The sequence below is a fragment of the Dreissena polymorpha genome, chromosome 1 (assembly GCF_020536995.1).
Source record: "Dreissena polymorpha isolate Duluth1 chromosome 1, UMN_Dpol_1.0, whole genome shotgun sequence".
NCBI lineage: Eukaryota > Metazoa > Mollusca > Bivalvia > Myida > Dreissenidae > Dreissena > Dreissena polymorpha.
The window spans coordinates 164,128,053-164,141,536 of NC_068355.1; the positions used below are offsets into that span (position 1 = coordinate 164,128,053).

The 13,484-nt window shown below is 35.4% G+C and overlaps 1 protein-coding gene across 1 annotated transcript; it reads right to left on the reverse strand.

The window, feature by feature from the left end:
* Positions 1-1,792: 1,792 nt before the first annotated feature.
* Positions 1,793-10,721, reverse strand: LOC127858983 (protein rolling stone-like). Its single transcript, XM_052396377.1, has 4 exons — positions 10,303-10,721; positions 7,082-7,298; positions 3,397-3,507; positions 1,793-2,915 (listed from the first exon to the last, which is right to left on the reverse strand). Exons 1-4 carry the CDS (start codon positions 10,396-10,398, stop codon positions 2,461-2,463), a joined length of 879 nt encoding a protein of 292 aa, XP_052252337.1. The 5' UTR covers positions 10,399-10,721; the 3' UTR covers positions 1,793-2,460.
* Between the last annotated feature and the right edge of the window lie 2,763 nt (positions 10,722-13,484).

The window sequence follows — 13,484 nt, forward strand, 5'->3', positions numbered from 1 at the left end:
TAGTTTAACTATAAATAAATAAAGTGCGTATTCAATTAACATAAAATGTAAAAACTTATATATAAAAACTTATGTAAAAAGTTAAATAAACATCGTACTGTAGTATTTTTTAAGTTTCAATGATTTAACATAATATCAAGTTCAGAGGGGGTAATCACGTGATTATCAAGATGGCGACGTCCATGCCGAGGCCGGAATTTTTCGCCGTTTTATATCCTTAACAGTTTCAGTTTCAATTTATTGGCAAAATCAGCAAATACATGCCTTTGGCCACAAAATAAAAAAATATACATAAAGATGACCACACAAATGAAATACTAAACACAAAGCATTACACATAAATGGATAATTAAATGAATACGTGAATACATAATTGGTGTTCAACGTTAACAAGAAGCAACAGAGTAGTTAGCTAGCAATGTACTCAATTCTTTTTAACATAGCATTATAAATAAATTTGGAAATATTTCTTAATTTTCTAGAGTTAGTACTGGACATCATAGATGTGAACTTGTTGACAGTATAAAACGACTGGTTAACAATATACTTAATTCTTAAATCTTGATAAAGGGTACAACGGCGAAAAATAACTGTCTCGGCGTGGACGTCGCCATCTTGACTATCACGTTATTACCCCCTCTGAAGCTTGAAAGACGAATGGATGAAAAGACTTAAATATAGTCAATATCCTCCTTAATTTATGCACTTAGTATTTGCTTTGAATTGACTTAATATGACATCGCTTATTTGGAAACTGACACTTATGCTAGGTCTATTTAAACACCATGTGATTCGAAAATAAAGATATAAGGTTATTTCAGCGGATAAGGCATCAGCAAGATGAATTCAGTTTTCGTTGAAAAACAGAAAGTCTCATGATATGATACTAAAAATCATATAACCGTTATTACCGAAAGATTATGGAATAAATTTGGAGGATTATCGCTGTTTTTTTTTGTGTAACGAACAGTTATTTAGATATGTTTATGCACGCTTCTACGACAATTCTGCTAAATATATTTGTAAATTGTCAAATTATGCTACTTAATATTTTTTTCGGCGTAAGCTGTATTAAGCCAGCTTTTCACCCTGACTTGACCTTTGTAAGGGTCCAATAATACACAAATAAAATTTCCCGAGGCTAGGTACGAATGAATACACTTCATTTATTCCATTGGCTGATTTGAGTATAACACCAGAACATTGGAAACATATCCGCGTCTTTGTAACACTGTTTTACTGCATGAAACAATTTTATCTCTAATGAAAAGGCTCAATAGATAGAACAGTTTTACAATCAATTTTCGACATAAATACAGTTTGTGCGTTCACCTTTTATTTTCAGATAATTACCAGCGCAAAAGCGTTTATACTAAAGGCTATGTTGTCATATTTAGTACTTACTTGCATTGCATTTCAACCCGCGAGGTTTCGGGTCAATAAGCGGCTATTTGTGAAAGTCATAGTTTATATACAGTTCATCGTCGGAGTTCACAGAAGGGGTTGCGATCATTGTGTTACACCGGTCTTACTGACAATAACGTAGTGACTGTATTGCATTGCATTCCAATCCGCAAGGTATCAAGGTCAGTTTGTCAGTTTGCGGTCAGTTGCAGAAATCTTTATATAAACGCCGTCTCGTAAACTTTGTGCACTTGAAGTCTGTTTTGATCAGAAAGATACTAAATAAAGATATTCGGCGATATTATTGTGGTATGTCAATCATCGATTTTTAATATGGTTTCAACATTGGCATGATAAGGACCAATTTTGATAAAATTAATTAGAAATATTTATCCATTTAGACCAGTTTATTAAGCATGAGCACAATAATTCACTATACTATAATTATGCAATTAAATAAAATTCGAGTATTGCCGGCTGACCTATATGCACTCGTTTATTTTCATGTTTCTTGTGTTTTTCTATTCTGTAAATATAGATATCTGAGTAATAATATCACATAAAGCATAATAAGCCACGAAATCTGGCGCAACACCCCGTAATTGATTTGCTTATGATGTAGCTAAGAACTGCGCAGAAAAAAGGCATCCGCTACTTTTTATCTCATAGAGATAACTTTTGATCGTTCATAAACATCGACCACAATCAACGCCGTATATCTTTTTTAAAGATATTTCTTGTTTATAAATGCTGCATTTCAAAGCACTGTTCGGGATTTTAATTCTGCCTGTCAAATTTTTGTAGACTCTTTCATGGAGATGTCCCCAAAAACTTTAATAGGTGAGATAATCTAAAAAGCAACGTATTAAGTTATGCAAGCCGGAATTATGAAATGCACATTGGGATCGGAATCGTAGAAATTCTCAATGTTATTGGCAAATAACTAATAATCTGTCATTGTGGGCCCCTTAAAAAACTAAAAGCATATTTTAGTCAATGTACACGCTGCAGATAAACCTGGTGCGACTGCACAAAGTACATAAACGGAAAAGTTGTCTATTTGCCTTCAGGCTTAACAATGTTTGACGAGTTTGAGGAAGGTGACTGTTCTTGTTCCTTGTATAAATCCAGAGCGATATTTCGCGAGGTGACCTCACTGTGTATGTCATCATCCATAAGCTTCTTTTGCATTCCGATGCAATTCATCTTTACGCTTACAAACAGTCTTAATGTATAAATAGCAAATATCGCAACATGCACAATAGGAACGCCAACAAAGGCAATAAGACACGAATACATAACTGCGGTTCCAGTTTTGTCCCAATTTAAAACGTTATATATTGGTTCATTTCCGGTAACGTGATATATGCTAGAAAAGATTATATAAATAACGCTGTATATGATTGGTTGATAGACGTGTAGAAGATGGACTGGTTTTGCACAGAACAGCAAGGTGAGGATTGTGTAGACGGAGTTAAGCAGGTGCGTATAGATGCTGTTATACCCGAACGCTGAAAAAGAAACATTCACAGTATAAGTAAATTTTATCTTTTAACGACAAATTCATTTGCATTTAACTTTTTGAATATAATGTTGAAGAATGTTGCTTTTACACTCACTGAAAACCAGTCATCAACATTTATACAAAAGAATGTGTGTTTCAAAACACTAAAATTAATGATATTTTTTATATGAACATGTATTGAACGTGCTGTTACATCGTGGCAAACGCTTTTAATATAGATTAGTATTAAATTCAGCAAAGCAAGAATTTCAAAATGACATATCGCGAGAATTGCATCATTAAATTTCATAGTCGATAGAAAACTCATAATATAATGACGATCGTGTTGAGGCTAACAGCTATCGCACCAGAATGCATAAAGTATTTAGATGAATGCATTGCAAATGGTATCCACTATACGCAATAATGGTCCAGCCGAACGGTTTGTTTTCGCTCGCATATTATGTTTGTTTTACATATATACGTACTGGGGTCCAGAAGGACGTGGTAAGCGAGGGTGACGATCACGGACACTGTGTTACTAACGTTGAACAGAACCCACAGCAGTCGCATGTACCACGTGGTCGTCTTGCACTCGCCTGTAATACACACCACGATTGTCAATACTCATAAAGCCTTCCTATTGATATTATCACAATCGCCATAACTTATAAAGCCTTCTAAATGACCCGGTCCACGATCGCCACAACGTATATAGCCTTTCTAATGACCTGGAACACGATTGTCATATCTCAATACGCCTTCATAAAGATCTAGACCACGATTGTCATAACTCATTAAGACTTCCTAATGACCTAGACCACGATTGTCATAACTCATTAAGACTTCCTAATGACCTAGACCACGATTGTCATAACTCATTAAGACTTCCTAATGACCTAGACCACGATTGTCATAACTCATGAAGACTTTCCTATGACCCAGACCACGATTGTCATAACTCATTTAGACTTCCCAATGACCCAGACCACAATTGTCATAAATTATAAAGCCTTCCTGATGGCCCAGACCACGATTGTCATAACTCATAAAGACTTCCTAATGACCCAGACCACGATTGTCATAACTCATAAATAATTCTTTATGACCCAGACCACGATTGTCATAACTCATACAGCCTTCCTAATTGAATTAATTCTTAAACGCTTCGATCACACTGTGCTACCAATTTTAACACATGGTTCAGAAATATTTGGTGTTGAAAATATTGATATCTTTGAGAGAGTCTACAACAACTTCCCCAGAAAAATAACTAAAGCCCGAAAATCTACTCCTATAGCTTTTTTATATGGTGAACTTGGCAGGCACCCTATTGCAATTAATATCCAAAGCCGTATGATTTCCTTCTGGTGTAGAAACCTACAAGGCAAAGAACAATAAAGATCAAATCAGATTTATAAGCATATGATGAACCTCCCAAATTCAACCTTTAAATGGTCAAACAAAATAAAATAAAATAAATACTCACAACAGTTAACTTAAGTAACCTATGGAATAACCAGTTTCAAATAAACCAAAATAATATTCACCGCTTAGTTAAATAAACGTTACTTTTTTAGTTCCTAACCCAATGGCACCATCAATTACAGCAAACACACGAAGGACAAATATATACCAGCTTCAAACAATCACCATCAATGAAAGTACCATGATTGTCGCAACTCATGACCCAGACCACGAGTGTCATTACTCATAAAGCCTTGCTGATGACCGTGCAGGCTGGGTTGTATTAACCCATATTTTATTACAGTCCTAAACCCCTTAAATTAACATGTGCACATATTATCTAAACAAAACTGTTAAGTAATGAATGATGCACTTTCATATATCAAATAAAGATATTGACCGTGCTCTGTGAAAAAGGGGTTTACCGGTTATGCATGTGCGTAAAGTGTCGTCCCAGATTAGCCTGTGCAGTTAGCACAGGCTAATCAGGGACGACACTTTCCGCTATTATGACATTTTTCGTTTAAAGAATGCCTCTTCTCAGCAAAAACCCAGTTTAGTCCCTAATCTGGGATGACACTTTACTTACATGTATTAAATCCCTTTTTCACAGATCGCGGCTCATATTCATTACATTTACACAATGTATACATCATAAATTATTTGATTTTCTGTTTGAATATAAACCTGTGTCTAAAAGTTGTATGTAGGGTTTGGCCGGTTTAAGTTCACAAGGTGTCAATAAGTCCTCACAAAGAAACTATGGAAGTCACACATTGTAGTAATGGTTACATTTCAGTTGTGATTAAAAGTCCATTTATATATGCTTAAAATGACACATAACATATTATTTAGAGCTATTAATGCAAAAAGACACACATAGCAGGATAATAAAGAAATTATGTGAATAGTTCACAACAATTTATCATGAAATTTTCTATAACGGACCATTGTCTCAGAGGACTTGACTCATACTCATAGGTTTGACCAAAAAAGTCTTGCCATTCGGCGGACAGACTGTACGATTGCCGTATGTAAGTTTACGCGCAGTTTTTCCTTATGACTGTGTCGGTTTAAACACAGTTAGATATATTATTAAAGGCGAATTCCGAATAGTAAAGTGTATTATATCACTGAACGAACACTGTGATGTTGTCAACCGGAATAACCACATACATTGCCTAGACCTCGATACCTACCGACTTCGTAGTTTATGTATACGAAAAAGAAGTATTTAATAAGGTTAGACACTCCATTTTAACAAAAGGCGATTGTCCAGATTCTTTCTTTTTGTCACTCTCAAAAAACCGATTGTATGGTGTTTTTATGGTAACGAGCCCTCAATATGAAGGCAACATACCACTATTTTGTAAAAAAGTAACCCACATAAATATTTAAATATTTTATGTTTTCAGTCAAACAATTAGCTTATAAGGGAGACTTAAAATTTATGACAGACATAATATTTAGTTAACAGAAAATATGTCTCGGGTGCTGTATCAGTAAATTATGTTATTGGGTTTCGATGAAATTTTGCTGTGTAGTGCCAGAATCACGTTGTCAACAAGACGTTTGTCCAGATAGCAACTTTCATTACATATGAGATGGTCTCTAGGCAAATTGAGCTTAATAGATGCGTGCAAATTGTGGTCCCAAATAAGCATGTACAGACCGCAAAGGCTAATGAGAGACCATTGATTCCGCTTGTATGGCAGTTATATTAAATGAAAATGAAAGTCTCTACTTAACGGAAATCCAGTCTAGGCGGAAAGTGACGTCCCTGATAAGCCAGTGGCATGTTCAGGTAATCGTTCAACAACAAAGGTTTGTATAATCACACGTCGATAGTCGTGCCCTGCTTGCATACCCTATGCTGTTAACAGGATTAATTCGTAGGCGAGGTTAAAATTCGTGATAAACTCGCACATGTACGATCTAAAATTCGGTGGGAACACAGTGGCGATCCTATTAGTGTAACAATTGAAAGCAGATTACTGAAAATTGGAAGTCACTTTCAAAAACGGGATTGTCCGTTTGAATGTATGTTATAATCCGCAATTGGGCAAGATAGCATAATATGTTGTGATTTGATGTAATGCCTGGGTTGAGATGAAAGGAATCCGACTTAGTAATATTAGGCCTTTGAATAAACCGTTCTTGCTTGTGCCAGTTTAATTTAAATACATAATATGAACATAATAGTAGTTTAAAATGTTTTTCTTTACGACTGAACATGAGCACGGGCTAATCAGGGACGACACTTCCGCCTAAACTAAATTTTTGCTTGGAAGAGACTTTCTTTAAGCGAAAAATATCATAAAAGCGTAAAGTTTTGCCCCTGATTTAAACCTTGGCCGACTGACAGGCCTATCTGGGACGACACTATACAGACATGCATTGAACCCCATTTTCTCAGAGCGCGACTCATATTTTTCAGATGTATTGATCTTACTAACTACAAGTAAAAAGCAATTTTAGAGTAAAGTAAAAGTGTTATTATCTGATATAAATTGTTATTTATGTTATTATGTTAACTTTTTGAATTTCCAGGCAAGCTATTTATTGCAATGTGCGATTGAATAACTATCTTTTACATTATATTTGAGTCTTAACGTAAGCGTACAATAATAGCTTTGTACTAGAAGCTTCATGGAAGGTTCCGGAAAACGAAATTCAAGTTTCCAGAGAGCACAAATATTGTATTACCATTTCTGATATCTTTCCGCTGAGTGTGTGTATATATGGTGACCCCAGCATCCAGGAAGACCACGATTGCCTGCAGAATATAAGACCAGTTGGTGAGAAAGATGAAGTAGGGCCGCCTGGCCTCCCTCGTGTTGTAGTAGACCTCGAGGCTTAGGGTGCTCACGTAGAACAGGGCCCACGCCACAACCCACAGGATGTACGCCTTAGGCTTCAAACACTGAAAATGAAACAAGAACGGTGCATTAAACATGAACTGTGGACAACAACCCGACCCAGGATAGTTATGGATTGCAAATACTGGACACAGACAAAGCAACACCCCAGTTGCATCATCCGGAGAAAACTCTTCCATCAATATATTTTTTTCAAAGGCAAGTGCAACATAATTAGATAAGTCAAAATCACTTGACACACGAAAACAAAATAAGCAACAAGAGCTGTCAGTGGACAGCGCGCTCCTTTTTGCTTGTTCCTATCAGAATTTCTAGCTTTTTCTAAACCCAAAGTATAATTTATTTCGAGTATAATGTAATGAAAAAAAATCATACCAGACACATAAACTCTGATTTTGAGCGGATTCCATTTTGGTTTTTTATTTTAATGAAATTTAAGTTTAAGGTTTAATGCATGAGCGTTAAGTGTCGTCCCAGATTAGCCTGTGCATTCAGTATAGGCTTATCAGGTACGACACTTTCCGCTTTAATGATATTTTTCCTTAAAAGAAAGTCTCTTCTTAGCAAAAATCCAATTTAAACGGAAAGTGTCGTCCCTGATAAGCATGTTTGGACTGCACAGGCTAATCAGGGGCGACATTTTACGCACATGCATTAAACCCCCTTTTCACAGAGCACGGCTCAGTTACATTTACGTTACAGTTACCTTGACCTTACTCCCATCCATTCCATACACAATATCAAGGAGTAGGACAGGGTTCTTAGTGCAAGGTATCTTCATTATTAAGTTTGAGTAAAATATCAAAGTTGACTGAGTGGACACCTATCTGTATAGATTATTCGAACATTAAAAAATGTCATTGATTTTAACAACTTTTGAGCTAGAGTTATCAAATTTGACACATGGGGTCATTTCATTATAGGATTTAAAGTTTGAATGATATCCATCAAGACATTCCTGAAAAAAACTAGTTTTCCGAAAAACTTGTATCTGGCTCAATAGGGTATACATGCAAATGTCTTAATGTATAACGGACCATTACTTGAGCAATTCTTATCTTCGTACATGGAATCATTTGAATATGGAAAATAAATGTTTTACATTTTGAGTGAAATCCCTCAAATCATTTCTCGGAAACTAACTTATAAAAAAACAACGTCAACCTTTCTTTATAGTACAGATGTACATTTGTAATTGAAAACAAAGATACGCTTCAACTACGGAAAATACAAAGTTTTAAACGTTGATCAACTATTCTTTTTCTTTAAAATTGTACTGAATCATTATGCATGTTGAACTAATTTCGCAAGTACGCTAGCGGCGACGAAAGGCGTACGGGAACTGTTTTCGGATTGTTTCAACATGTTATAAATTGATTTGTAATGAACTTAACCCATTTATGCTCAGTGGATTCTCCCATCCTTCTTAATTGGAACAATTTATTTCCAAAACTAGGGATATCTAGTATATTCATTTCTATATTTAGAATATTTCTTATAGAAATTAATTTAAGCAAACAGCGCAGACCCTGATGAAACCTAACTTTTTGTGTTGCTAAATTACTTTTCGCGAAACTAGAAAATACATTTTCAGCTAAGGCAACAAAGGATATACAATATAAATATGTTTTAACATCCATAATTATATACAATTGTGGAAAAATAGCAATGCTAAGTTCACTTTGATGTTTGAGAGGATTTAATAAACTTCAAGTTCATTTTTGTGTTTCGATATACCATGGACAAATAAAAAATATAAGATCGAAATATTGGATACATATTGGATCATTGATATACTTGGTCAATTTCGATAGCAGTGACAGATCAGGTCGACCTTGTGTATACATGTATTGATTAATGCGGCACTATTACACAATGCTTTAAGTCTATTCAATGCAAGAGCAATTTACAACGCTTATAATTTATGGGTGTCTATCACGCTATCCTTCATACTTAATAGAATACATATGTCGGGTGATTCAATTTTTTGTATTTATTTTCCCATCACTTTGAAATAAACAAACATTGCCGTCATAAATAAACAGCAGTTAAATGGACTCGGCTAACGTTTTAAATCAGAATTTATGACATAAACATAATACGTTGTCAAAGCACAATAAATAATATTGCCATGGAAAAGCACATAGTCAACAGTGGCTATATTTTATGAGCATGTTTATTTTAGAAGCCATTCTTTTTTATTTATGGTGGGCAAGTGACAGTTATAAGGTTTAGAATATTTCATTCTGAGATCTTTACGCATTGGGCAAATAATAAAAGTTAATTCGAGAATATGTTTTTAATTTCAACCATTCGTGACTTTTCTTAACAGGTTTGGGTAACTGTAAAGGGTACCCTTTTATACCCATATTCAACTTGACCAGATCTGTACCCATACAGAATGAAACTGATATACATTATTAAACAGTTCCCATAAGAGCACTATCCATATCTATGAAACTCATCCGACAGTGAACCTCATTCGGAAAGTTGAATTAACATACATAATTATAACTGTTAAAGAACTCGAAGAAAAAGGGTCATACGGAAAATCTTCTTTTCATTTGCAAAATTATTTCAAAAAAATTCGTCGAAAAATATAAAGTTGAGCTGTATATTGTATGCAAACTGTAAATCGAGGAAATGTCTCGTTAAAAATTAATCTGTTTTCTAGTACCGAAAAATTGCGTATTTTATGAGTCACGTTCTGAGAAAACCGGTCTTAATGCTTGTGCGTAAAGTGTCGTCCCAGATTAGCCTGTGCAGTCCGCACAGGCTAATCAGGGACGACACTTTTCACTTTTATGGTATTTTTCGTTTAAAGGAAGTCCCTTCTTACCGAAAATCTTGTTTAGGCCGAAATGGTGGTCCTTGATTGGCCTTGATTTGACTGGGACGACACTTTACGCACATGCATTTTGCCCAGTTTTCTCAGAATGCGACTCAAATGACCATACGCATACATAGTATTGTTATCAAAATATTTCATGGTCTTATATTTTATAACAGCGCCGAGGAGCGTTTATTGAGCTCCACACATTCACTTACTTGAGGTATAATGAAATGATGTGGCTCCGGATGATGAAGACCCAGCTTTGCGAGCCGGAACTGCTCCCGGAAGTCGCTGCGGCTGTCCCCTGGCATCGTGCAGCTCCGGTTTCAGTTATGAAGTACACTCCACTGAACGACTTGATAGCGAGGCCACTTAGATTCACTACGTATATAAAAACATTCCGCGTCTGTAACGTACGAGGGTACCACACTTTATGAACACATGTACCTGTTATAAAATATTCAAGTGTCTTCAGTAGACCTGTTGAGTTGCTCGATGTTTGCCTACTTTCAAAGTTTGTTTGAAGAAGCGCAGAAAAAAACGCTATTATAGTACTGCTTATGTAGATTATTTATATAACTGTAATACTTATGAAAAACAGTGCGGTTGGATGTTACCCGAGCTCTCGATATGACAGTTCTTCAATCAATGTGCTAAATGGCCATTCGTGCGATCTCTCGATATGACAGTTCTTCAATCAATGTGCTAAATGACCATGCATGCATTGGTTGATATTGCCAAGAGGGTTTATTGTAATCCAATCGGTTTTCAATTAACATTTGTGTTGTGTTTAAATACCTGTCAAAACGGATTACGCCAGTCATTGTATAATTATTTCAATAACATAATAGGAGTCGAAAAATTATAATCTTTTGTTTTTTACTTTCTTTCTCAGCACATAAGGTAGTCGTTAAGACTCAACGATGGCCTGTAAATAAACTCTGACATACACCAGACAGTGTGATCAAGTCATTACATGATACTGTTTTTAAATTAGAACAGAGTATCAGATTGCAAACAGATGTCGATTCAGCCTATATTGATATATGCACTGTTATTAGAAAAGAAATGTATAGCAAACTAGAATATAAAAAAGTTAATATACTTTTTAGTAAAGATAACAAGAAAAGAAGAATAGGCAAACCGTGGTGGAATGAACAACTGTCTAACTTATGGAATTCCCAATGTAAGGCAGAAAAGGATTGGTTAAATTGTAAAGAGGCCAATGCCAAAAATCATCTCAAATACTTATTTGTAACGGCAAGACGTGCTTTTGACCGTGAAGTTCAGAAAAGTAAACGGGCATACTGGGTCTCATTTCAAACTAATCTCGCCTCTCAATGTGAAGAGAATCAGGTAGAGTTTTGGAAATCCATTGGAAAAATTGGTGTTGCTCAATCCAAAAATAAAGCTATCCCTTTAGAAGTGGTCTGTGATGATGGCTCTATTTCAGATAATATTGACACAGTTTTGTCAAAATGGAAGAATGATTTTAGCAGTCTGTTTTGCAACAGAAACAATTCTTTTCAATATCAAACATGGTTAGGAAATAGCAATGTTGGGAACAATCTAAATTGTGAAAGTTTAAATGAAAATATTACTCTATCTGAAGTATGGAAGGCCATTACTAAAGCAAAGTGTGGCAAAGCATGTGGTAATGACTCAATACCTGTAGATGTGTTAAAAAATGATGTCTGTGTTTCTTTTCTACATATTCTTTTTAATGTTTGTTTTAACTCTGGCATAGTACCATCTGAGTGGGGTAAAATAATTATAAGTCCCATTCCCAAATCAAGTACAACTGATTTACGAGACCCCCTGTCCTACAGAGGCATTGCATTATCCTGTTCCATGTATAAATTATAAAGCTCCATTCTAAATGACAGAATATCACAATGGTCTGAGGATAATGATGTCATTGTTGATGAGCAAAATGGCTTTCGGAAAAATAGAAGTACAATTGATCATTTGTCGTCTCTAACTAATATTATTGAAACAAGAAAGCGTTTAAGGCAGTCTACTTTCTGTGCCTTCATTGATTTTAAAAAGGCGTATGATTTCGTAGAAAGAGGCATTTTGTGGAATAAGTTGACTTCAGTGATAGGTGTTAATGGAAAAATTGTCATAGCTATCAAATCGTTATATAATAATGTAACATCATGTGTACGAATTAATGGCCTTTATACCGAAGAGTTTGAGGTTCAATGTGGCCTTCGACAAGGCTGTGGCCTGTCACCGCTTCTTTTTAATCTGTTTATTAACGATCTAGCTGTTGCAATTAAAGCCCTGGATAAAGGAAAATCCATAAGTGATAATGAAAAACTGTGTATATTACTTTATGCAGACGACATTGTTCTTATCTCTGATAATGAGCAGGATCTACAATCTATGTTAAATGTTTTAAATACATGGTGTTCTTTCAATTGTATGGTTGTGAATCATGATAAAAGTCACATAGTGCATTTTAGACCTAATTGTAGAAATAGAACAACAATCTCATTTACATGTGGTGACTACAATTTGCAAGTTGTGAACAAGTATATGTACCTTGGTATCCTATTGGATGAGCATCTAGATTTTGGTGCCACTGCTAAGTGTGTGGCACAAAGTGCTGGCAGAGCGCTTGGTCTTTTAATTGCTAAATGTAAATCAGCAGGCGGTTTGCCATATAAAGTATTTACCAAATTATATGATACGACTGTCTGGCCTATAATTTCATATGGTGCGGCCATTTGGGGCACTAAATCATTTTCGTGTATTAATGCAGTAGAAAGTCGAGCTATTCGATTCTTCCTTGGTACAGGCCGATACACACCTATAAATGCTTTGTATGGCGACACTGCCTGGCAACCACCACATGTTAAACAGTGGTAATCTATTGCACACCATTGGTATAGACTTGTTAATATGGACAGTGGTAGAATGAATCAAAAAGTATTTTTATTCTGTTCCGTCAAAAGTAGCAGAAATTGTAAGAATTGGCAGTTTGAATGTAAAACTCATTTTAATGATATCTGTTTGTTAAATCCATTGAATGACTGTAGAGACAGAAACCTGAGAGATTTCTGTGAACAAGTGTTGTCCCACACCATGCATAAATATGTTAGCATATGGACAAATAATGTTAATGCTGAAGTTGGGCCATCTGGTAGGGGGCGTAATAAACTTAGAACGTATAGACAGTTTAAAGAAACATTTGCTGTAGAAACGTATGTTACATCTACACTACCCTTAAGACATAGATCTGCTCTTGCTAAGTTTAGATGTGGAACTGCTCCACTTAGATTAGAGACTGGAAGGTATGAGAATATTCCCGAAAATCTGCGTATCTGTCCCTTATGTAAGCTAGATATTGAAAATGAATCTCATGTTTTGTTTCACTGTGATGCCTACAACT

What these genes read in the sequence shown, in the direction of transcription:
- LOC127858983 (XM_052396377.1), bottom strand. Translation starts at nt 10,398, where the DNA reads ATGCCAGGGGACAGCCGCAGCGACTTCCGGGAGCAGTTCCGGCTCGCA. An exon ending in ATCATTTCATTATACCTCAA is followed by an intron (nt 7,299 to 10,302) that starts GTAAGTGAATGT and finishes TTTCATTTTCAG; the next exon opens with TGTTTGAAGCCTAAGGCGTA. An exon ending in CCACGTCCTTCTGGACCCCA is followed by an intron (nt 2,916 to 3,396) that starts GTACGTATATAT and finishes TTTCTTTTTCAG; the next exon opens with CGTTCGGGTATAACAGCATC.